Source organism: Zootoca vivipara, chromosome 5 (genome assembly GCF_965207765.1).
Source record: "Zootoca vivipara chromosome 5, rZooViv2.hap1.1, whole genome shotgun sequence".
Taxonomy (NCBI): domain Eukaryota; kingdom Metazoa; phylum Chordata; class Lepidosauria; order Squamata; family Lacertidae; genus Zootoca; species Zootoca vivipara.
In genome coordinates this window covers 26,940,743-26,967,207 of record NC_142588.1, presented here as the reverse complement: position 1 = coordinate 26,967,207, position 26,465 = coordinate 26,940,743, and the positions used below count along the sequence as shown (strand labels likewise).

Below are 26,465 nucleotides of genomic sequence, written 5' to 3'. Positions count from 1 at the left end.
TCCAGAGTGCACTAAGAATGTAGATAAATATTGTTACTACGCGTCAAGACTAAGACACGCCGTAACATCAATCAGTAACAGTGATAAAGCCGCCTATTAATTCATAGCGGATAACAGTTCAAGGGAACTATCCCTCATTAAATTTTAACCTAATTTTAATTTAAAATAGGATTATGAAACAGTATTGCTCAAAGATGATACTTAAGAATTTCTATTTTATATATTATTGGGTTTTCTCTCTCTCTCTTTTGCTGGTCTACGACCGTAATAAAGATATTATTATGAACCAAATAGTTTGTAAACAGGGCTGTTCTTAAACCAAGGTACCACTGTAGAAGTTTGCTTTTAGGCATCTTCTGGGGGGGAAACAACCACTGAATTATTCCAACAGGTCTTTCAGTTCTGAAATCCTTTGCCAACCAGCTATCACTGATGTGTTGACATTTTTACTATAAAAGTGTGTTTTTAGTCTGTATACCCGCCTTGTGGATATTTCATATGAAAGTGTAGCCTATAAACGTTTTAAATAAACAAATGTACAAAAATCCGAGCAGTGAAATATTTTTCTCCAGTCAGATTATTTGCTGTTTTTATGGAAGCATAAAGATGCATACTTGGAGGTGCCCTGTTCCCTGAATGTTTCTGTGCAAGCAAATACTGTAAAGAAAACATACCTGTTACCACATCCCCTTCCCAGGTAACAAAACCAACCTTTTGTCCTATGGTTCCAGGAGGTCCCGGATCACCAGGTTTTCCTTTCTCGCCCTGTTGGTGAAATATACACATGGTTGGATACCTGCTGCAATTATTAGTTTAATCTGCACTAGGATCAGCTGAATGGTAGTAAATCTATCTGTGGGCACAACTTGGCAAGTACCGGTATATCTACAGCTTTATTCCTGTTCCATTGCTAGTTTTCCTAATGAAGAACCATCGTTTGCCTTTTGATTCTATATAACAACATGGCCATGTTTCCATTTTCTTTTATACCCCCCCCCTGTGTTGTTGTTGTTGTTGTTTTTTAAAAAACATTCTGGTTTTTTTCTCTTTCTCTCTTTCAAAGAACATGGTTTAAAATGAAATAATCTCTCAAAATTAATCACCGTTTTATGAACTTTCCAATTTTGAAAGGCTGCCTTTCACAAACATCTTGTGAAGAAACCATCTTCACAGGACAATCATTTATCTGATGGTTTGATATTGGGGGTCAGGGACCAGGGATCAGCAGGTGCGTCACAGGTACCAGAATCTAGGTGATGCAATTCTGTATATGTCCAAGTTCATCTACAGTGCCCATATGGATGGCTTTATACCCTTGTGTTATGCCCAAGTACCTAAGCTCAATGAAACAAACAATATGGGTTCCCATTTCAGTTATCTAACACATAAACACCATTATCATCCCGAGTTTCTGGAAAGTTCTGGACACCTGTTGCAACCCAAGTAAGGGCTTAGCACACTTCCTCTTGTCCTGCTTTGAGCTAACGAGCAATTAGGCCTTTTCCAGATTGACGGTTGCTCAACTTTGAGCTAAAGAGCAAGTTTTCCCTGGAAAAGGAGTGGTAAAACCACTCGGACCATGCTTTCTAGGCATGGGACAAGTGGAAGTGTGGATGAGGCCTAAGAGATTTTGACAGGTTTCTGTGCAGGTGTGCATGCTTCACAGGGGCATAGCTGGGGGGGGGGTCGGGGTGGCACTTACAGCGGGGCCTGCAGTGCGCCCAAGCCACACATCTCTCCTGGGAGTGACACGGTGGCTTGGGCGTCTGCAGGCTCTGCACTTCCGAAATGGCAGCGTGAAGCTTGCAGCCACCTGCCACCTCCCCCTCATCCGCCTTACAGCTGAGGGAGAGGTGGTGGGCTGCCCCAGCTCAACTCCGCCCAGTGGGTGGCTTCTCCCGCCCCCATGTGCGGCTTGCCCCGCCCCTGGGTGCAGGGCATGCATGCTGCTCCAGGTGCCCGATGGCTAACCACGCTGCTGATGCTTCAGCTATAAGGAGAGATCACTCCATAGTACAAAAGGATCTGTGGGCTGAATGGCCAAACATTTTGAGTTGTGCCTTTGCATTACATAAAAACAGCATTCAGTTGCAAAGAAATTCATTTTGATCTTTTTATGAGCCACCTTAGGCTTATGCCCTGAAGGCACTGTGCAGTTAAAAGAACAAACAAAAACAATACAAAAAATCAACAGCAAAACAATGTAAAACACAGAAACAGCAGCATCCATCCCAAAAAAACCAAACTAGACATCAAACTGCAATTTAAATCAGCTATTCAACACACCAAAATGCATGGGGAAATAAAGAAAGGAATTTGCTGCAAAAAAGAGTTTATAATGAGTGGTGGGGTAGCTAGACCAATAAAGACATTCTAAATACAAGGTCAGATAGTTCTGGGATCCAAAAAAAGGCCTTGAGGGAAGACCTTGCATTTTGGGTAGAATCAAGTGGGAGAGAGTAGTCCTTTAAGTAGCAGACCCCAAGTTACCCAGGCAATAACCAGCACATTCAAATGTGTCTAGAAAGGAACCAGCAACTACGGTATTATAGTTATTTAAGAACTGGTGAGATGCAGTCTCTATAGCTAATACACTGTAGCTGCTATGTTTTGTACTAATGGAAGTTTCCAAGGTCTTCAAAGGATACATCACATAGAGTGCATTTCACGAGTCCACACTAAATGTTACCAGAGCATCAATAATTGTGGCTGGACAATCTCAGTTTAGCAGGGGTTGCAGCTGATGTACCAGTTCCAGTGACATTGCTTCATCAATCAGCAGCACCAGACTGTGAACTCGAGACTGTAACCCCATCCTTAGGGAAATGCAACCTAGTCTGTTCTAATTATTTGAGCTGGCCAGAATGCATTTTTGCTCAAGAAATGTCTGGATTTCAAAAATGGAAACTTGATTTAAATCATATTCATCACACTGATTTATAATAGCGCCAGCTGTATGGAAGGCTATCTTGAGATCATTTATTCTGAAATCATTCCATGTACCCTAGTGAGAGCCCATTTATGTAAATGCTTGATGGCTGGATCACATGGGTATGAACCACATTGCTTAATGGGAAGGGCATCACTAATATTGCATGTGCAGGCATGTTGTATAAAGCAGGTCTGAGAGCCATCAAGGGCAGTTCTCTTTATGGCAATAGGCCTTTGGAAGGAAGGGAAACAGAAGGGGAGCACGGAGGTTGAGGAAGAATGAGCCAAGTGGTAGGGCAGAATGAAGTACTGAGAGCTGCGTGGAGCAAACCTGATTATCTGACCGCTGAAAGTTCTGTCTGACTTTCCTTTCTAACTGTTTTCTACAACCAAGACAGCTTTCAAAGTTAAACCACAACAGCTGAGATTCTCAGGATGCCAACTTCTGTTCTAGATATAACTCCTTCTGTGTCTGCATGGTAAACATATGCAGTGGTCCAAATAGACAAGGCAATAACACTTTTGAGTACAGAGGGAAATTGTTTACGCAGAAGGCCATTTTCATCTACTCATGAGAAGAGAAGACTCCCTGGAAAAGACCCTGATGTTGGGAAAGATGGAGGGCACAAGGAGAAGGGGACGACAGAGGACGAGATGGCTGGACAGTGTTCTTGAAGCTACAAACATGAGTTTGACCAAACTGCGGGAGGCAGTGGAAGACAGGAGTGCCTGGCATGCTTTGGTCCATGGGGTCACGAAGAGTTGGACACGACTAAACAACAACAACATCTGGATCTGCAGTGGAGAAGCTGAGTTCACTTATATTTCAAAGTACACACAAGCCATTAAATGGAGTGATTCATTTTCAAATTAAATTGGGAAATGTGAAGAGTTAATAAGCTGCAGCCAGAGCTAATACTAATCAGTTGCGTGGATTTTGTTATCTTCAAAGTTAGCAGCTATTGCATCCTCTTATAAACCAGCATCCCAGCATACTTCCAAATCGTTCTGTCCTCCCATCATAATACTTATCCTGTTTGTTATTCCAAGGGTGAAAGCAGACACAATATATAAACATATCTCTTTCAGAAAACTGCTAATGTTTGAGTATTCTGAAATATTCTGAAATGTTTGAGTATTCTGAAATATTCTGAAATGTTTGAGTATTCTGAACAGGGGTGCTTCAAATTCTGGGTTTAGTTTTGGGCATACACAGCACACTCCACACATGTAAGGAATCAGATAAAAGCATTCTTTGGCAAGCATGAAAATGCAGCTCAAAGCAACCTGGTCAAGGTTTGGGGGAAGGACAATACAAATAAGCAAACCAAGCTCAAGCATTTGACAATGTCCTACCCTCTGCCCCCTTTTCCCTGGCAAACCTGGGGGGCCCATCTTCCCTGCAACTCCACGTTCTCCCTTTATTTGGAGGATGGGTAAGAAAAGGGAGGCAGAGAATAATGTCTGTTACGCTTGACTTGTAGTCTCCAAGCACAACATAGCCAAACCCTGAAACACCTAAAAGAAATAGCAAACTTGCTAAAACTTCTACTTTTGTTGCTGATAGCAACAACAACATAGGATTTATATAGAGTGGTGAAAACACTTCACACACCTAATCTCAGTAATCTACACAACAACCCTGTGAAGTATGCCATTATTGATGCCCTTCTATTGAAGCTTGGGGAGGAGTTCTAGAGCTAGGATATAGTAGCTCCATAGATAGATAGATAGATAGATAGATAGATAGATAGATAGATAGATAGATAGATAGATGATAGATAGATAGATAGATAGATAGATAGATAGATAGAAACTTCTACAGACCCTACGGTGTTCACTTGTCTCCTGCTGGGGAGGGGAGAGGAAAATAGGGAACATCTCTACTGACCAAAGTATTCACATACTCACATCCTGATTATAACACCAGATCTCCTTAAGAGACTTAAAATAAAAGATAGACAAAGCAGACTAAGCACAGACGTTTCTTTAAGTGCAATACCTTTGTTCCTGGAATCCCTGGCTCACCCTGCATTAGGAAAAGATGGAAAAACAAACTGAGAGAGGAAGAAGAAGAGAGGAGAGGGGCAATTCTTTTACTTCCAGCACCAACAGGCAGAGTAGGTGACCATTCTTTGAAGAAGACCTCATGCCAAAGCCCCACTTTAGCTTTATTTCAATTTGCATTTACGTCTGTCTAATGGGTTTAACTAGGTCTCACACAGCTTTAAATAGACCAAAAGTATTTTATTTCAAGACTCAAAAACGGAATCTGCAGAAATACAGATGGGCAAGAGTTGTTAATATTCAAGTTTGAGGGCGGAACTAATGAAGAAAACATTGAGTTCCTATGTTTTCCTTCTAATGCAAATGTCAGTCAGGGCTATTTTCTGGGGAGATTCAGTAAGTGGGAAAGGATTTGAAGTCTTCCCTCACTTGCCGATTCTGCCCTGCAAATATTGTCCTAAGGAGGCAACTTTGGAAAAAGAGAACCGTGACTATGCAGATAGGAACAATGTTGATTTGGGCCACCAGAGCCCTAGTGCCCTTCTTTACATTCTCCCATAGAAGTGAATGGAGCACAATAATGTGCTGCTCTTGGAGAAACTCTGGTACTGACACTGGGGCTCAACCACACTTCCCTTCGGCCCACGATTTCTTGGTCCAAGAGGTTTTTCTTCTGTCCCACCACTTTCCCTGAGAAAACCTGTGGTTTACTGCTGAATTGGAACCAACGTCAATATGCATAAAACCCAAATGTCGTTTGTTCTGATTCAACAATAAACCACAGATTTTCCTGGAGAAAGCGGCAGAACAAGAAAAAAAAACTTCTTGGATCCGTGTCTAGAAATCATGGGACAAATGGAAGTGTGGATGAGCTCTGGGTGGCCCAGCTCTCACCAACAGAATTCCCAGGGAGGAGGAAGTCCCATTTGCTTCAGTGCAGAGTACAAATATACAATTCCACCCTCTGCACATATCCTACCTTTTAAAAGGAATTTTGGTAGCGCCATAAACTTACTCTGATAAGGCAGGTGCCTAGGACTCAGCTATACAGCTGCAAATAAAATGTGTGTTGCAAAGTGCATTATACAAATGTGGCATTAGATGGCAATGGTGAGCTATGGCAAATTCAATATTTTTTCAAAACTTTTTTTTAAAGCATTTCACAGCGTATTTTATATGTGTTTAGATTCCACACTAGTCTGTGAGAAAAGTTATATTATGATCATTTAAAAGAAATCACTCTAGTCTGTGTTTCTGTTTGCAACAGTGTTATAATGTCTCTGTAACACCAGCGCCTCAAGTGGGTTGTGGTACTATATTTTTGTACACCACTCTAAGCACTGGTTTGCTGGCACATCAAAGCTGCTTTAGGTCTTCTTTTTTAAAAAAGAAAAAGAAAAAAGAAGAAGAACCACCAGTGGATAGTGCATGATATGAGAATCTGCCATTGTGGCTATTTAATTAATCTGATGGATCCACATTATGAACTTCCTATGACCAGACATTATCTTAAACCTTTGCACTATGGACTAAGTGTCACTTTTTTTTTTTTTACTGTGAAGGAACTTTGTATTCATAGGATCTCTCCTGTGGATTATAATCTCTACTACATTACAAACACTAGATGTGATGTTTCTGAGTGCAATAAAAAACCCCAAAATTTAGCAGTTGAACTGACAAAATAGTAAGTAGTCATAAGGATAATTCTTTTTAAAAATGCTTTTATTAAAACAGCTCTAATCTCAGGGCTGTGCTTTGCTTTTCAGTTCTCTGCTCCCCACTATCTGATGCTAAGTTGAGAGCATACTTCTGTTTTCATCTCCTAAGAGAGCTCTACAGCCCCCCCCCCCCCGAGAGGTTAGCACTTGAAAACTAACCTTCATGCCTGCCACCGCAATTCCGGGATCCCCCTGACAGAGATAAAGGAAAGACAGGTATACTTTGATAGATGGTGAAAAAAAGTGTTTGTGCAAGAGAGTAAGTTTCAGAAAGTTTCTATTTTTTTTCTTGGGGAAAAAATTGATTGTTCTTGGGGTGGGGGCAAAGCATACCTAAGGTGTTGTAAAATGGAAGCCAACAGCCTTGGAAGATTACTAGGGCCAAACTAGATGTGACAGCAGCACAGGGCGTGTGGGGTGGATTGATTTTTGATAGCAAAGGGAGTGTGTGAATGAATCCCTTACCAAATCCACTGCTTACTTCCCTCCAGCCTCTCCCCGCAAAGACTTTTCCGATGCCAGAGCACAGATAACAAAAGCATCAACACACAAGAGTATAGGAAGCTCCCTGATACTGAGACAGACCACTGGTCCATCCAGCTCAATGTTTCACGAACTTGGATCTCCAGCTGTTTTTGGACTACAACTCCCTTTAGCCCTGACCATTGCCCATGCTGGCTGGGACTAGCAAAATCTTAAAGCTCCCATAGGACTGCAGATTCCTCACCTTTGACTTAAAGGGCCAAACTGTTGGGGGCATAGCTGCCAAGTTTTCCCTTTTCTCGCGAGGAAGCCTATTCAGCATAAGGGAAAATCCCTTTAAAAAGGGGATAACTTGGCAGCTATGGTTGGGGGCTAAGCTGCAGTTGGGAGCAAATTTTCTAAACCTAAATCTCCACCTGTGTTCCTCTTTTAGTTCTAAGAGAGGGAGAGAAAGGTGGGGCGGGGAGGGGGAGAGAGGGAGAGGAAGAGGAAGAGGAAGAGGAAGAGGAAGGTCTGCTGCTGTCACCTCTGGCTTGGCCCTAAGGGATTCCTCAATGAGGAGTTCAGTATTGGCAGACAAACTTCTCTCAAGCACAGTTTGCCTTCCATTACCAATCTTCTCCTGCAATGTTTGGTTGCAGGGAGTGCTAGGTGCATTGTGGAGCACATCACTGGTCCACATGCGCTTGGCTGGGGCACTGTGTGTGCTGAGAGGGCACCCTAGAAATCACTATAGATTGTTTGGTACCACAAAGGGGTTCCTCAACACATGCAATGGGGTCCTTCTGCAGAGGTTTTAAAACTCTTGGATCTAGACAGGAGTGTTTCACTGTTCCCTTACACTAGCATTATCAATGCATGTTTTTTTTAAGGGACCCAGGTGGCGCTGTGGGTTAAACCACAGAGTCTAGGGCTTGCCGATCAGAAGGTCAGCGGTTCGAATCCCTGCAACGGGGTGAGCTCCCGTTGCTCGGTCCCAGCTCCTGCCCACCTAGCAGTTTGAAATCACATCAAAGTGCAAGTAGATAAATAGGGATCGCTCCAGCGGGAAGGTAAATGGCATTTCCGTGCACTGCTCTGGTTCGCCAGAAGCAGCTTTGTCATGCTGGCCACATGACCCGGAAGCTGTCTGCAGACAAACGCTGGTTCCCTCGGCCTATAGAGCGAGATGAGTGCCGCAACCCCAGAGTCGGACACGACTGGACCTGATGGTCAGGGACCCCATTACCTTTACCTTATTGTTTTTAAAGAGAAAATGTGCTATTGCTTTTAGCAGAAACCAAACCTTGGCTGTTTCATAATCTTAAGGTTTTCACCATCAACTTTATTGAACAGTTTATGGTCTCATGGATGCAATTGTGCATATCTAGTATTATTTTATGACTGAGGGAAAATGTGAAGATTAGTAATGGGACATTAAGGTGGGGGAATGAAAGGAAATGTAGCAAGAATGCTATACAGCCATGGGATCTGTCAGGAGATCTTTGTACTCTGAATGACAGGAAAATAAATAATTCCTCACAAATGCAGGGGTTTTTTGTTTAACATGTGACAAATGAGTGTTTGGTTTTGTCCTCATATGTCTACCAATTACTTAACATTTGCTTTGCAATTGGATTTAGGCAAACTGTTGAGGTGGTCAAGGCACCACACAAGAAACAACTGGTTATTTTTACATATGACTTCACACGTTATCCAGGAGATTGTCAGCTACAGTATCTGCATTATGTCAGTGTATTTAAAAGAACAGTCCACATACTGTATAAAAATATTGTCCTTTGATTACTTAGCTATTTTGGCTGTTCATCTGAATCAAACTTGGGTGATCTCCGTGAAGGCTAAAGCACATATTGAGGCTGATGAAAATGATACTACAGAAAATGGCCTCCCTGTGATAAGTGACCCCACATCTGTCCATAATGGTTCCAACAGCATGTAATGCTAAACTATGTCTTAACATTAGGAGGAAAAGCCACAATGAGTCTAGGACTCTTGCATTCACCTCTCCTCTCCTCTTATGGCATAGCTGCAGGAAGGCTAGAACCTTCTGCCTCCATTTTTTATTAACCACAACTGTTCATTCTGTGCAACCATAAAATGTGGTTAATCATAGATACAATCTACGCAAACAAGCCAGGTTTATAAGCCACAGTCTGAAGCTGACTTGTTTTAGCAAACCATATTTAAGAGCATCTGAAGTATGCCCAGGTTTGAACATCACAACAAGCTGCACTTAGTCAAATAAGGAAACAAAAAATTATGAACTCCTCTTCATTTGTTTTGCCAGAGAAGGAGGGAACAAGCCAAAGGCTCACTGCAACTCAGTTTTGTAACATAAACTGTGGTTTAGCATTACATGTGAACACAGCCATAGTTTTGAAGTACGTACACCTATAAAGGCTGTTATATTGTGTCTCCACATATCCCTCCCAATGGCCTCAAGATGGCCATGGATATGCAGGATGTAATGGCTCCATTTGAAATACACTCACAAATGTTTCAGCAGGAAGAATGTCACCACTCTGATGAGCCCATGTTCAGTAGCATTTTTATGGCAAAAATAATGCCCACTGTAGACCACTGTATTTGACTGCTTCCTATTAATGACTGGAAATTATGCTAATGGGGAGCAAGCTCATCAAAGCAGCCAATATGTAACATGTAACACCAGGGCAAGGAAAGAAAGATACTGGAAGCCTTTGGGAAGGATATCAAGTGGTAAGAACTTCCTAGGCAAAAATCGCAGTGCAGATGAGCCTTGAGATGAGTGCTTATTGGCTAAATAAAGGAGGTGGCCACATTCTACATATTAGTATCTGTTAGGCTCTTCAATAAGAGCATTTGATTACAAGGGCAAGTGGTCCTAGGGAGAGAAGTGGGAACGGATGGAAATATTTATTGTTAGACATAGAATAATGGGTGCTTGGGGAGCTTAGTGCAATAGATGAACAACAAAAAGACTTGCTTGGAGAAACAGATTTAGATCATAAACCAAGAAGGGCAAACAGGTTCAAACATTGAAAGGTGTGAAGCAGATGGGGGTGGAAGAAGAGGGAGAAGGATCATACCTCTCAACTTTCTGAAACAGAAATCAGGGGCATAGCTAAAAAACACAAGGACAGAAGATGGAAATCAGGGATTCTATGTAATAACAGGTGAAAGAAACATTCAGAAATGCATCAGAGGTGAGTAATGTTTAGTAACTATGGGCTAGAGACATGAAGAGGATAAATATATATTGGGAGGATGGATTTGATTGAAGAGATGGCATGTCAATCCTTTAGCATGTAAATGAATGCAATTCCGGAGTCCTTTAAAAAAGGGTTATTCTGACCTAAAATATGTGCTGGAGTTTAATCTGAATTGCAGCTATGAATTTAAAACTAAGCACATACTCAAGTGGAATTCTTCTCCACTCCTGTGAAAGTAATAAACATTTGAACCTTGATCCAATGGCAAATCAGTCAAATTTATGCTCTCTGTTTCTGTGGCGCAAATGAAGCACAGATTGGTTTAGTGGACCACACAGTCATTGCAGTGGGTATTTTAAGGGCACCCATTTCACTTCACTTCTTTCCACAATGGGAAAACTGTTGAGGAATAGGCATGCCATTTGTTCAGCAAAACATTTCTTCCTGGTTCTTCTTCCTTTTGCTAAATAGGGCTTTGAGCTTTTTGTATTTTAAGAGTAGGAAATACATGTACAGAATACATGTAGAGAATGTTAAAGGTAATTGGTGTAATCTCTGAGACTCAGGGTCAGTTGAGAGGTATGGGAAAGGGTGGTCGGACAAGTCAGACTCCATTCCTTGCAGAATACCTGAACTCCTTGTTTTCCTGGTAGCCCTGGCATGCCCCTCTCCCCCTGGAATAGGAAAAAACAAGATAAAAATAATGAAGATGGAAGAGTGAGGGGAAAACATAGGTCCCCATATGACCTTTGTTGGTGACCTGACCACTGAAACTGTAGAAAACTGTATTCCATAAGATCTCAAGATGCTCTGAAGCTTCAAAGTAGAAGTCAACCATTGCTGTGATAATTTTTTACAATATAATTAGTAAATCCTGAATTTAGTATTAAACATTTGAAGTGTTAAAGTTATCATGATGAGAACATGGTTTTCTCCATCTTTTGCATGGGGAAAATGTCAAAAACTTAATGCCAGAATCAAACTAGAGACTGGTTGTGCCAGCAAATAAAGAATCAGTGCAGCATCATGGCTTGTGGTGTTAGGTAGTGTTGCAGAGATATTATGATAATATGTCATAGCCGTAGGGATCGACTTAGGACATTTTTGATGTCACTTCAACTGGCTGATGTTAACTACCTTCCCAGAACTTCACTGTGCTAAATTTATTACATCTGAAAACAACTTCTCTGCATGGCGGCCAAAACACAGATCAACTCTTTTGCTGTATGGGTAGTGTGTCAATTTCTCCCCAGCAATGCAAAGGATCATTTACCCTGGCATCATCATATCATGCGTTTTCCTACCACATAATGACTGCAGAAATGGGATGATGTACAATGGACCACATGGAGCAAGTGAGCCTAGAGGCTGTACGATTCAGTGATGCTGGCGTTTTGGATGACACTTCCTTGTTGTGTGTAAGATATAGACATGAGTGTCTCTCTGGACTATGGATGCATGATTGTGACAATTTTAGTTGTGCCCAGTTCCTCATTTCCCCAAACTTAACTTCAATTCACCACATTTCCACATCAGTATTCTGTTTTTTTAAAAAAAAACCTCATGAAAATCTGCGTACATATGTGCTAATTTCTCTTAATAAACACATTTTTGTTTACAATTTTTCCTAATATACACATTTTTGCAAGCAATTTCAAAAATGCAGAATGCATCTTTGAATGCCATTTTCACTAATATATACAGGCACACACACACACCACTTATGTGTGATCACTTATGTGTATACGCACAACACCAGGAAATAAATAGATAGATAGATGATAGATAGATAAACCAAACATATGTGTTCACAAGTGCCAAAAATGGGAGAAAAGTTTTGATGTTCACTAAAGCTAGCATGAAACAACGTACTGTAATTTGTTTCTGCTTCTAACAAACCAGCAGAGGGCAGCCCAGGATCTCAATTCAAAGTTTGGGGGTGGGCAAGTGCGGGGGGGGGGGGGAAGAGAGAGAGAGACAAAATGCTATTCATTTCTTCCCACCAGGACAGTCTCCTGCTGGTTTCTTCTTTAAACTACAAGTTTCATGGAGCTTTGATTTTTCTTAACCATGAAATTGATGCTTCCTTCTCATCACAATCCAATTGGAAAGCCTGGATTAAGAAGATCTCCAGATCTCCAGGGTTTAATGATCTGGCTGTGCTCACAGACAGGTTGTGAAACTCTTGATGTATAATCCCTTTCACCTTGGAGAATGTGTATGTTTTTTTCAGCTGCCTGGAAAATCAGGAGACAATCTCTAGGTAGGTGTGAAGAACAGCATTGGGATATGCTAGTTAGCACTGATATTAGTTGTTAATGATTACCCACCTTCCTCTTAATATGCAACTTGCCGTTGGTTAATGACAGACCCAATGTGTGAATAACTGTGGTGTCTTTGAAAGCAGACTCACTGCAACCTACTATGAAGTCAGTCTAGGTAGGAGTCTAGGGCAGCAGTTTATAAGGGGCTGCCTTTCTACACAGTAGGTGACAGATGTCAAGTTTTCTTTCCTATTAGCACTGTAGTGCATGTATTTCTCTTGCTCATGAACACTAGGGAAGAATGGAGCGTCTGTACTTTAAAAAGAATAGGGGGGATATGACCATTAAATTATCTCAATACAAGTGCTGGGAAGCCAATTGTATTAGCATATCTTGTTTTGCACCGTCTTGATACTGTATGTGAGTGGGCAGCATATAAATACATTAATAAATAAAATTTGTCTCAGTAAGTTGTAGCGGGTACATTGAAAAGACAAGCTATCCAAATAGACATTTTTAGATGAGTTTATCATATAATTGTAGAGTTGGAAATCATATAATTGTAGAGTTGGAAGGGACCCTGAGAATCATCTAATCCAGGCATCCCCAAACTTCGGCCCTCCAGATGTTTTGGACTACAATTTCCATCTTCCCCGACCACTGGTCTTGTTAGCTAGGGATCATGGGAGTTGTAGGCCAAAACATCTGGAGGGCCGCAGTTTGGGGGTGCCTGATACTAATCCAACCCCCTGCAATGCAGGAACATGCAGCTCTCCCATACGGGGATTGAACCTGCAACCTTCGCATTAACAGCACCACACTAACCAACTGAGCTAGAACCAGCCCCTAAGACATTTAAACTGTACAGCCTGATATAGTTTGCCTTGTCTTTTGTGGATCTTGGCCAAAGTTGTAATACTTTTCTTTTAAAACACAGGAATATATTCAAAATTTATAGGCTCAATATACATTTTAATCAAATAGATAACATATGGGCATGAAATCATGTAGCCTGTCTTAAAAGGGCCCCGAGCATCAGAAAAAAAGAAAAAAAGAAAGGAGCATGCCAAACCTCAACATCAGGATCTGCCGATTTTAGAGTGGATTTGATGTGTCAGCTAACCAGACATTGTGAAGAAACCCCAACCCGTCTCGCAAGATACAGAAGGGCAAGAAATCATCAGCCAGTTTGAGTAGTCAAAGAAATGCCTTTGCAAAGAGTCAAATTCCACCAAACTCATAAAGATAGATTTCACCGTGTATGTATGTGTGCCTAGTGGAGCCAGGACATGGAAGTCTGCTAGTGGTTAATCACAACACAGATGGATATGCTATTAAATAGGCCACAGGTCTGTCTTGGGTCAAGATTTTTATAACAATACATTGTTCTGAGTAACCAGATTGACACCATGCCTACCTTCATGCTAGGCTCCCCTTTTTCACCCTGTGCAAGGGAAAACATAGAGAAGAAAATGGGGGGAAATAGAAAGGGGGGGATAGGCAGAAATAAGAAATTAGTGGAAATGAGCTGCATTGAGAAATGGATGAGAAATGAAGGGTGGCACACTTGAGAACTATGTAGATTGTAGATAGACCAAAAAAATTAAGATGGTCTGACAGAGCGCACAGTGTACACATACTTTTTTCCTTCTTCTATTGTCTCTGGCTCCACAGGTTTTTCAAGCACTATAAAACCAAGCAACTTTCTTTGACCAGAAACAAGAGCACAGAGCATCGTTTGGGCTAGAACCCAGCCATAGCATCTGTTTTCAATGCCAGGATTCAATTCTAGAACATATGAGATCAGAATAGGAGAAAGCACTGCAAAATGCATTCCTCTCACCACTAATTAATGGGAGGAAGCCTCTGCAGCAGGAATTAGAAATTCCAGGCCAGAGAGTGGTGTTTTCACCTGCCCTAGCAAAAGTGAGGCTGGGGGGGGGGGGGAGAGTGTACCTACTACCCATCACAATGATGTCCACAAACTTTCAGGTCAAGACTGGGAAAGAAAAATATTTGCCTTAAGCCATACATATGCACAGAATTTGCTCTGGGTGCAACACCACTCCTCTTGTCAACATATGGGATGTTTATATGAACATCACTGTTGTAACACAGTGAAGTAGCAATCGGTTGAATTTGGGACATGGGAAGTTGTTAGTGCAATGCAAAAGTTACCTTTGGGCCAGAAGGACCAGGAAGGCCAGGGGTGCCAGGTAAGCCAGCCTCACCCACCTCACCCTGGGGAAAAGATACAAGGAAAGACAGGAAGGAATAGATACAGATAAGGGCCATAAAAAGTCAAGTTTTCTGGCTAAGAAGAATTATTATTAAGGAAATAGTGGGCAGTAATCTCAGGATGACACCTTTGCTGTCCTGCCTGGATGAATACAGGAAGGTATTTAAAAAAAGCAACAACAAAACATGCCTCTCCCATGTCAGTATCTACAGCCACAGCAGGCACTATAACCTCCCAGTAGTTTGATTTCACCCCCAAAGACACACTGCACCATGACAGACGGATGCCAACCAAACCAAACCAACACTTTCCTCATGTTTCACCTAACATCTGAGTTCCATGACCCAAGGCAGTGGGTCACAAGATTTAGAAGCCATCTCTTGGAAACTGCGGGGACTCAACCCTAGCACCAAAATGAACCTAATCGATTTATAACATTCAATATAACTTGCAGCACGATAAATCAAGGAAATAATAATAAAAGGACTCATTGTAAAAATAGCAGAAGTATCACAAACTCCAATGACGTGGCAAGTAAGATCAGCCATATAAGGCAAGTAGGTAAGAGCTGACCCAAACGTTTCAGTGGACTGTACCATCCCAGAAGATACATGGGGAATTGCTTCTTCGAAAGTGCTCACATTATCAAAATCTCTCTGTGTATGTTCCTGACGGTAGCTTTCTATGTGCAAGGAGGCTTTCATGTGCCCCTCTGACTCCCCTAATCAGATTCAGCCAAGGGTGGAACCACTGAAGGATTCCCAGAGTTTGTACATTTTGCGTGTGAATGTGGAGTCAAACTCATTTTTATTCCAGATAGGTGTCAAATCTTCAGGGGCTTCTTCTAGCAGAAACTGTCATAAGCGACCAAGAGAGCCTGAAAAATTGGAAACTTCTCCAGTCCCACCCTCTTGTTAACAGATTCTACCCATGGGGCATGACAGAGGTTGTGATGGCTGCAGGGGAAGAAGTCACACTTACTTCAAGCCCCAACACTCCCAGCCGAAGCTGCTCAAGGTAGGAAATGAGCAAAGTGTGATAACCAGGATATGCTTGTGTCTATGTGCATGAGTAAGGCAAGGATGGTGTATCTTTGCCAGCACTTTCCCAGATGGCTCAAATCTACATTAATGCATTTCAAACGCTGCTGTGCTTATTTCATTTTCTAGTCTTATGCTTCTAAAAAAACAACAACCATACCTTTCTTCCATGGTACCCCTGAATTCCAGGGTCCCCCTGTAAATGCCAATTGAAACAAAAACACAACAAGGATTGAGTTAGGTTGCATTCAGACTAAAACCCCTTTCCCTTTATGAACATGAACATAAGAAGCTGAGGGGGACATAGACAGATACAGGAGTCTGAAGGAAAAGCTGTGGGGTACTCATGTCCCTTGCAAATTTTTCAGCTCACTTAACTCTAATATTGGACCATTCTAGCTTTTAGGGATCTCTGTGTGACCAGATGTTGGGTATTACCTGCCCCTCTTTCGAGGAATAGAAAAAGTAGTGGCATGCAGTAGCAAGGAGAATTCTATAGTATCAAAAATATTTTCCTGGCTCCTGCCCAACACATTCAGACAGAAGCTCTTCCTTGGAAGTTAAGAAAGAGATTCAGGCAAGTAACAGGTTTGGCAGCAGACCCAGTGCTCAGGAGTCAGGATTAAGGAGTTCAGGAGCAGGCAAGAAGTTCAGAATTGGACAGAAGCAATGAATATGTCCCAACAAGTTTCTCTGCCCCTCTTGCCAAGCTTTGTAAAGCAAGGCTTGGTATGCTCACCCACAAGACTCTCTCACTTTGTAAGAATGACAATTTTGCAAGTACACTCTCCATCAGTGCAAGTTGGTCTGCTCCCATCTGCTGCCTGGTTCTAAATGACAAGGTTGTACCCTCCTGTTCAGTCACTGATGCCTCCCTGTTCAGCTTCCCCTCTCAGTTGACCAAAGCCCTCCCTAAAAAGGTCAGAGGGGAGAACCTGCACCTCTACTCTGTCTTCCAAAGTAACTAAAATCAGAGTGGAAAGGGGAGATCCCTGTTCCTTGGTTTCTTTTTCTTCCTCCTCCTCTTCCTCCTCCAGAGCCTGCCAATCCAATCTTAATTGTGCTGTGGAGCTCATTACTGATAAAGTATGCAGGTTTTAAAAGCTAAGTTTCTCTCTGTTCAAACAGCTGTGGAAGAATTATTTGGCTTCCTAGCTAGTTCCTGCCATACTTCCCAACCTCTTCTAATTGGATCTTAGTTCGTGGTTCTAAATCAGGTAAGGCCTGATTCAAAACTGGTCTTATGTGAAGGCAAGAATATGAGTAGGAGGAACACGGGCTCTTCCATGCATTACTAATTTTCACGCTAATAAACACATTAACACAAATAGGTTGTCCTTATTTTCCTATACCTTCCAAAGGTACCTGTACATACAGTGGTACCTTGACTTACGAAGACGATTCATTCCACAGCCGTCTTCGTAAGTCGAGGTTTTCGGATGGCGAAGCGCCGCTTCTGTGAATGCACCAACCACGCACGCGGCTCTGTGTAGGTGTAGACCGCATGCACCGGGCGCGGGCGGCAAAAAGACTTCCGGGGTTGTCAACTTCTGAAGTTGAAACCTTCGGAAGTCGAAGCGTTCGGATGTCGAGGTATGACTGTACACAGTAGGTTTATTCAGAACTTGTTCCTTTGCTATGTGTGTGTGTGTATATATATATATATATATATATATATATATATATATATATATATATATATGAGCCTGTGCTTCTAAGATGCATTAAACATGACAAGTCAGGGTCACGGATCCTTAAATAAACAAATTAATTAAAAGATCCCTACTTCTTTTTGTGTATGTAGGGTTCTCCCTTGTTCGTTCTCAAAGCATGATGGACTAACTCTCTTGTAATTAAACCATTTTGCAGAATCCCGAGAACTCAGTTTATAACCACGTTCTGGACTTCACTGCATTTCACATTTCACTCACAAAGTATTTGAAATTTTAGAGGGCAGTTTTTATATCTGGTATTTCTTCTGAGTTGCTTTACTCACCTTTGGTCCAGGAGGTCCTGGCAAGCCCTGCAGATAAAAGCATATGACATCATGAAGTAGTAAAAACCTGAAAATCCCCACAGCACTGGGCAATATGCTAAGGTCTGTACTACATTTACTTCTCCTCATACCATATATTTTATCTTTTATTACTTAAATAATGTATGCAGAAATTGTCCTCTGTAGTAAGTAAATGAATTCTAAGCCCTATATCAAGCATGCTGCATGTTGCATTATTTCTCCTTTTTAGGCCCTGAACTATTCATTTTAGGAAATGTCAGCTGATACTTCACAAACAACTTTCCATACACCTAAACTACTAGGCTATGAGATTGCAAAAAAAAAGCATTTTAGGCCCATGACTGCAGACATGCCACACCTTTAAAGCACTGTAAATCACCCCTGATAGAGCTACAATTCTCAACACCCTTAACAAACTATAGTTCCTAGGATTCTTAAGGTAAGGAGGATATGCTTTAAAAGAATTTAAAATTTATGGTGTGTATGCAGCTCAAGTCTCCCTCCCTCCCTCTCTTTTTCACAGATAATAAGCCTGTTTTGTGCTTATAAGGGCTTATCCTAGGATTAAAGCAGGTTGAGTTGAGAAAAACCCTCACTCCCAATTATTTCAAGTTAACCCTCCATCATGCACTCAAATCAAGAGGCTGAAGTTCATAGGTTTTTTTTAAATAAATAAATAAATACATCCTAGAGTTCAGAGGGGTTTTAAAATCCGAGAACCGAGTAACTGGACTTTTAGCTGATTACATTCAGACGAAGCTGGCAAGAGAATGGCCACTGAATGACCAACTCCCTCCACTGCTTGCTCACCCTTCCATTAATGCATGCAGTTGTATGGCACTGTTGAGCCAGCATTCATTATGTCCCTTGAAGGCACCGAGAAATAAATAATGTTCATGCAAGCAAATGCAGCAACTGTAAAGGAAAAGATGAAACGGATACCTTTCCATCCTTGCCGGGCTTCCCTGGTTCTCCTGCTTTTCCCTAAGGCAACACAGAAATGTGTCTTTCAGAGATGCCAGCTTGGTAAACCCTTATTTCAACAAGAGTGATTTTGACCTTTTGAAAATGCTTACTGTCCCTGAAGGAATGGTGCTGTTAGCAGAACATCAAATAGAATTTGAGGGCTTTTAAGAGTTGGGTGTCCTGCTGAGAGCGACATAATTGCATCCAGAGTGTGACTTCTTCACCCTGGAAGTTCACACAGGCTGGGGTAGAGGAAATGGCATCCTCATGTAACATGGGAGAAGATAAGAAAGGCTTTGGGGCAGCACCGTTGCAGAACCACCATGGAAATAAAAGCCAGATCTTTGGTTCTTCGGAGAACAGGAAGTATGGGAAATAAAAAAATTCCTTCAGTAGCACCTTAAAGACCAACTAAGTTTTTATTTTGGTATGAGCTTCCGTGTGCATGCACACTTCTTCAGATACCAAAGTATGGTATGGAAGGAAGTATGGGAGACAGACACAAGCAATTGAAGAGGTACTTACAGCTGGTCCAGTTGGTCCAGTTGGTCCTGGAGTCCCTGGGAGGCCTGGTGGCCCAGGTGGCCCTGGAGGCCCTTGGATTCCTGCCTGTCCCTGTTCACCCTGAGGTGCATTGAAAACAACGCTATCATCAGTGCAGCACAATGACCCTGGAGTGTGATCTACAGCAAGCAGAGGCTGAGCAAAGGAAGAAGAGCCAAGCCAAGCAAGTTGCTGTTAGTAAGTACCTGAAGGGGGTTTCCAAAACTTGGCCAAAGGGCAACGTGCGGATGGGCTTTCTGCATGGATTCCTGAATGACTTTAAAGCTCCCGTCAGAAGGAATACAACTCCCAATCAGATCTTAGGCTGGGAAAGCGAGCATCAATACTAAAGCCCATCAAACAAGCCCTTGCCATTGTTCTTAAGACTTCTCCTTCTTCTGCCCTTCCTTACAGACTTACAGACTGGGGGTTTCAGGGATGTCTGAATCACAAGACAACAGCCCCTTAAAACTACTACTTCTGTTCCATCTCACTCTCATTTCTGTTCTTACTTCTGCTGCTTCTTTTCCTATATTCAGAAGACTCCTTATAAGCTTATGTTTTCTCTCAGGCTTTAAGAATTTTGTTTGCTTGCTTTACTGATGTTGTTTATCATTTATTTTACATTGTGCCTCACCCTGGTATCAGTACCAATGAAGGGTGAGCTACAAATCCTTTAAATAAATACAATAAAAATACAATCTATTTTGGTGCATTATTATTACTATATCCACTGAATATTGCTCCTTCCTAACAGAATGCAAAATAGAATGTATGAATATAAGAACCCTGGTTGCATCTGCTTTTTCTCTACCCAACCTTGACTATGTCCTGAATTCCAGCCATTTGTTTCGTTGACTTCCCTGTTTTGTTTTTTTATACCCAGCCAAAGTGATTGTGTGAGATAGCCTGCAGTGAACTCTAACAGAACATTAAATCCACACACAATGAAACCACTTGGTGCTTAGCAAAACTTTAAAAAAAAATATAGCTCCAATTAATGGTTAAAAATAGGCATGTGACATCTGATAAGTATGGCGTTTGATCTCTGACTTACTCCCTCCATCCAGTTACATTCCAGATGAATCCTAGAGGGACATTCCAGGCTAAAAGTATTCATAAGCATACCATAATGCCACAGTAACAAGAGGCTTTGTGTGGGTTGGCATCTCACTATAGAGAACTCTTGCTGAGATGAACCATCTGCACTCATCTACACAAACACACATAATACTGTCCTCAAACAAAGCCAAGGGCACTGCGGCTGTATCCTCTGAAGGATGTTGTAGGCAGCTGAGCCAGTACTTGCCAAATGCCCATGTATAAATCTCCATAGATATACAAACTAATTCATTCCAGTGCCTTCATTCAAAGTGACATAGCTATCTCTAGAGGAGTTGAAGAGATTGTCAGCAGAGGTTCCCTTACAGTGCTACAGTCTGTCTGTCTAGGAAATCAAAGGGTGTTTGCTGTGGATGCAATCAGGATATTATTTTGTGTGGCAACTGTGTTTAGCAAACCTAACAAAACCAACACATTCCACAGTAAACATATTAAGTGTAGACACTCCTAGAGGAGCCGTGACCAATCTGATGTCTATGACACAAATCCTCAGGTAGTTAGAGATGGGTGCCTGTTTGTCACACTTTGCCAGGCCTTGAGGATGTCTAATCTAGCAAGCTGAAAACAGCTACCCTACAATGTGTTGTGGTGTTGTAGGTGTTTAACATTGCCTTGTTTTAAAAGGTCTAGTCAGTTTGCTGAGCCTCTGGGTCACCATTCTGCTTGGTAGGTCCCAGGTTGTGCAAGCTTGCCTTACAATACATGTTTACATGTTTACTGCAGGCGATACCTGCATGACACCAGTGCATAGTCTCGTGGTAAACACAGCCTCAGTATAATGCATGGAGGGCTCTTAGATTCACTTCTCCTTCTATAGTAATGCAAGTGGGATCATTTGCTCTCTCCCCAAGAAAAAGAAGCAACCCTTTTCTTCAAGTATATCCTGTGAAAACCTTGTTTTTCCTCAATAACACTCTTTCTTACAGCATCTTGTGTGGCCCTGAAATCAGATCATCAGGAAAAGCAGCCAAAATATTTCTGTTCATGCTTAGCTGCTTAAACTGAGAGGGCAAGCACACAAGTGAACTAAAACCAGCTTGTGGGGTCATTTCTGATGTACAGGCATGTCAAATGGGGGATATAACTGACTCTCTAAAGAGATCCCTGCTGCTTCTAGTTTTCATGAAACCCTCTCTAAGCAAGAAAGAAAGGAAGCTGATTAATCACCAGTCTCTGAAGGAAAAGAAAATGCTTAAAACCAGGAAAAGAAGAAGGATACCTGGAAGGTGCGTCTCTTTATGACTGGGGGTGGAGCCAGCCGCACTGAATTGAGAAGAGGCAACAGCTGAAGAAGACCGAGTCAGGAGGTCACAGGGCAAGGGCCAAAGGTCACAAGGCAAAGGAGGTCAGTAGGGCATCAAAAGTCATACAGAACAGCCAATGAAGAAAATGGAAAGGGGGGGGGAGGAAAACAATGAAAGGATGTAATGAAAGTAAGTCACAGTTCAGAGACAAGAATGAAGGGCAATGGAAAAGGTATCTGTCATTGGGAACCTTTTGGCAAGCCTCTTGAGCTCTTCTATGTTCCATTTTAATAATTTGAACATAGGCTTTGGTTTTATTCTTCAGGCTTCAGAGTACTCTAGATTTGTTTTGGTTTTTTTAAAAAAGTACTTTCTAGTTATATAACATGGAATAATAAAAAGTTGATCATGCTGTCGCCTTCTGCTATGTATCATTGCAACTAAGCATAGACACTTGCTACCCTTCACACCTGTAGTCTCTAGGCAGAGTACTTCTGCTCTCAATTTGCTTCTTGACTTGTTATTTGCACTTTTCTGTTTACATCTTACTCTTTGCTTCACCCAAAGTCACCATTCCTCATTGGTTGTTTTTGTGCTCTCCTTATTACTAGATATAGTTCATTTCTTGACCATTCTTTTTTGTTGCTAGCTAATCCCATAGCAAATTTGCTAATCACTGCAAAAGCTATTCTGATTACAACAGATATTCTCAGCAACCCATTTTTCATCCCTTAGATAGGCCCAACTGTATATCATTGAGCCAATTTATCTCCCTATTAGAGAAAACTAGTCATTATAGTAAAAGAAGTGTGCCTGCTTTTTTAAAACAAGCCCCCCCCCAGTGAAAATGGATGTGAAGAAGGCATCTTTTAAATTTCTAAAGGGATGAATGCAGAATAAGTTAAAGACTTCACTCCAACAAGGAATCCAGCTCTACATCTTGGCAGAAGTTTCACTTCCTGCCAAGTCCAACTATAGGATATTTTTCTCAGAACTCATTCCTTCAGTGTTCCAAACATGAGCCTCTACATGGAGGTCATTTCACTCTTCAGTTTTACCATACCTGACCTCACAAAAGTAATTAGTATGCATGAGATGCATTTCTAATTTCAGCACCTTTCCAAAGTTTACTCCACATCATTCTACCTTGCGTGTGTGAGCGTGTGTATGTCTTGCCTCACAGCTGTCTCTATACGTGTCCATTTTAAATCCAAAGCCATGTGTTCCATGCTACAGATATCCATTCCACCTCACAAAAATGGCTCCAGGAAAACAAACATATCTATGCATATCTATGCATATTCTGCCTGCCAAATATTCAATGAACTGTTCCAACCACTGCATATGCTTATCCTCACTCTACAACTAGAATCACCCCTGATTTTCACTAGTATATGTGCAAGAACAATCAGGTCTTGCTAAAGCTCAAAAATGCAGATGCCTGTAATTTCTTTTGAGGCTGAGAGGTATGCCTGCAGGTCTCCCATGACAGCGACTGTGTACATTTCAGAGAGTACACTTTCTTCCCCTTATTTATGGCTGCTTGCTCTTTAGTGGCAGGCCAAGTTCCGGTCTTGTTGCAAAACTGAAATGTCATCACAATATTGCAGCACTGCAACCCAGTCATTCTGGGCAGCTTGTTAAAAAGAGAGGACATGTTGTGGTGGTAAAATTGGAAGAGCAATGGTTGGATTAAGAAGGCCACAATCAACAGCAGATCCAAAGACCACAGAGGGGCTCAGTCTGTGAATCACAGAAAAAGGCCCTGCACATTCCCTGTAATTCTTAAGAGGCGACAAAGTCAGCTGAATTTTTGGAAGCTGTAGCCCTCTTCAGGTGTTTTTCTCCACACAATCTCTGTTGTGCAGAAAGAGACACACACAGCAGAGCCATGTGCGCTTCCTCTGCCCCACCACAACACCACACACCTGCCTGTCCCCGGCACCATCAACATGTTGGGGGGAGATCTAAAGCAGGTGGGAACTGCCTGACAAACACACAGGGCGCCCTGTGAGTTGGAACCTGAGTGCTCCCGGAGGCAGCCTCTGCATGCTCAGCAGGCATATCCCCTTCAGACATTCCCCCAATGTATCAACACTGTGGGGACAGTATGGGGTGTGGTGATGCATGCAGACAAGCACATGCAGCTCCACTGGTTCTCTTTATGTGACTGAGACAGTACGGAGATAAACACCTGAATGGGACTTTCATATTCCATCCGTTCTGTGTCAGGTGTTAGATTTGAGCAAACATGACACTGAGGGAGATTTGGAATGCCATCCTTAGGTCCAGCAGTTTTCTTCTGATGCCTCACCTTTCCTAATAAGAAGCATGGGAGTATCTAGGGCAGGTATGAGGAAACTGTGGCCTGCCAGATGATGCTGATCTCCAAACTTTTATCAGCCCTGGTCAGTCAGGAATGATGGGAGTTGTAGTCCAGAAACATTAGGAAAGCCACAGGTTGCCCGTTCCAAGCTTGGTTAGAGCATGGTGCCGATAACGCCAAGATTGCAGGTTCAATCCCCGTATAGGGCAACTGCATATTCCTGCATTTCAGGGGGATGGACTAGATGATCCTGAGGGGCCCTTCCAACTCTAAGAGATTCTGTGATCTAAGAGTGCCTTTCACATGTCTTATAATCAACTGTGAAATTGCTCAGTAGAAGGGACTCCTCTTGAGGCAAGATCTAAAAACACAGACAAGACAAATATAGTGCTGATCAGGTTAAACCTTCAGCATCTCAAGTTAGGCTGGGAATGAAACCCTGGGGAACTGCTGCCAGCCAGTGTAGACAGTGCTGAGCTATATGGAACAGTGGCCTGGCTCGGTATGGCAGCTTCCTATGTTCCTAAATAAGTCTTGAGATGACAGTCATTAATGACTATTGGAAGGTGAGCTCAGGATAGTTCAGATGGCATGACTATGATATACAGAATGTTTTTCTTTACATCATTTGCCTTTTCCCACAGTGAAAAACTGAAATCTGATGGTAGCATGTATTTTATACATTTTCCTTTCCTTTTTTTTTTTTGGTAGTGTCCCACAGGTATGTTATTGGATCTTTTGCCACTGAGAACATGCAATATTGGATTCATCTCCTTGGCCTTTTGCAACAGGACCAGTTGTTAAACCCTTTCCCCACAAACCTTCAGTGTAAGGATCTGATTAGAACGCAGGGCTGCAAGTGTAGTGCTTAGGTATTCCTAGGGGGACAGTGGAGACAGAGCAACACAGAGCTGGGTCAATTTGATTCTCTATACCATCAGCAGCAAAATGAATTTCACCAACTCCTAAATCTAGTCCGAAGACAACTTGCAACCCCTGCCCAATCCTGTTGCCCTTTTTACCTGTTTCAGTTGCCTCATCTGTCCTCAAGGCTTGTATTGTGCAACACATACATAACCACTTGGTGCATTCATTTCCTTCGTTGAGAGCACAGTATCAGCTTTCCTAATTTGTTGCTTGATGGACAGGCTAGGGTACTACATAACAGTGGGGCTGGGTTTTCAGTCCTTGCTTTACTGACGGTGGTAAAGGAGGGTAACAGAGGCCAAAAAAAATCAGTCCATATGCCACATACACAATGGTAAGAAACCTATGATTCATAAATCCTAAGTATGCTAAAAGCAAGTATCTGGGCTATTTCTTCCTCTTTTTGGAAAAGAAAATAAGTTTGTTATTATGGAGCAAAGAAATTAAATGCCTTCCTTTACGATCCATGGGGGAGGGGGCATTTGAAAAGTATTGCTTAAGGGCAACGCTTAACAAAGATGGAAATTGTGACCAGTGCCCTGAGTCCATCCAAGATTTCCAGGCAGCAGGATAGGCCTAATCTTCTTGTCTAGCATCTCTCAAAGTTCAAAAATCATGAATCTGCTTATTGGTTTTTTTTAAAAAAGAAAAGCATAAGATTTTTATGACTTTAAGAAATCATTTGGCTCTGAAGTCTTTAAGAACATTTTTGGTATCATCTTGAGGCCCAGTGTTGTTTTTAAAAAGAAAAAGAGAACCTTTAAGTTCCTATAATTTTAATTAGAGTTGGAAGCTAAACTCTCAAACTTTGCTGGCTGCGGCTCATAGGTTTCAGGTTCCTCACCCCCAGAAACAAAACATAGGCTGCCGGTTAGTATAGAATGTAGCAGAGGAAGGCTCAAGGCATACTCCCGTTGCAAAGCTTTGCCAGAGCTTCTCCACCTTAATCTATTTGTTCATATCATGTGGATCATTATTATATTTCCTCTTATTATGTAGATCTCCTGTAGCTGAAAGCACCATCTGAGATGGGAAGATATAATTTATTAAATAACAATTCCAAATGTCGAACAGAGACAGCAAGCCAAGCTATTTTTTTTCTTTGTGATCGTATGGTATGGTCAAGTCCTCTTTACCCCTGATTAGTTTCTCGGTGTTTTAATATTCTGTGGGCCCTTATTTTCATCTTGATCAGCACTGGGAGAACTTGCAAGGGAGTGCAGCTGAACTCAGAGCATCGCTCAGGCAAACTATGCTTCTAATTTAAAAATAAAAAGCCCATAGCAATTTGACTGACACTGATTTTCTAAATAAATATACTTGGCTCTATGTTGTAATTATATGGGCCAGAACACACAACCAATCAGCCAGCCTTTGTTCCCTGCATTCGTCTGCCTCAGATACCTCTAAAAGGGTCATGAGCTGCATCCTGTCACCCAGGATCACC

The 26,465-nt window shown here is 41.9% G+C and overlaps 1 protein-coding gene across 37 annotated transcripts in view; it reads right to left on the bottom strand.

Moving 5' to 3' along the window:
• Positions 1-26,465, bottom strand: part of COL13A1 (collagen type XIII alpha 1 chain) — an 86,883-nt gene that overhangs the window by 31,187 nt on the left and 29,231 nt on the right. For 14 of the 37 annotated variants that reach the window (XM_088669541.1, XM_088669542.1, XM_088669556.1 and 11 more), the window contains 12 exons: positions 21,741-21,806; positions 19,382-19,555; positions 18,833-18,874; positions 17,870-17,896; positions 16,034-16,069; positions 14,773-14,835; positions 14,012-14,038; positions 10,960-11,004; positions 6,816-6,848; positions 4,934-4,960; positions 4,288-4,350; positions 712-765 (listed from right to left, as the gene is read on the bottom strand). In XM_088669541.1, coding sequence (XP_088525667.1) covers positions 712-765; positions 4,288-4,350; positions 4,934-4,960; positions 6,816-6,848; positions 10,960-11,004; positions 14,012-14,038; positions 14,773-14,835; positions 16,034-16,069; positions 17,870-17,896; positions 18,833-18,874; positions 19,382-19,555; positions 21,741-21,806 — 657 coding nt within the window. Of the gene's footprint in view, positions 1-711; positions 766-4,287; positions 4,351-4,933; positions 4,961-6,815; positions 6,849-10,959; positions 11,005-14,011; positions 14,039-14,772; positions 14,836-16,033; positions 16,070-17,869; positions 17,897-18,832; positions 18,875-19,381; positions 19,556-21,740; positions 21,807-24,912; positions 24,970-26,465 lie in introns of all 37 variants that reach the window. The other 23 variants (XM_088669575.1, XM_088669577.1, XM_088669578.1 and 20 more) reach the window with 18 other exon arrangements.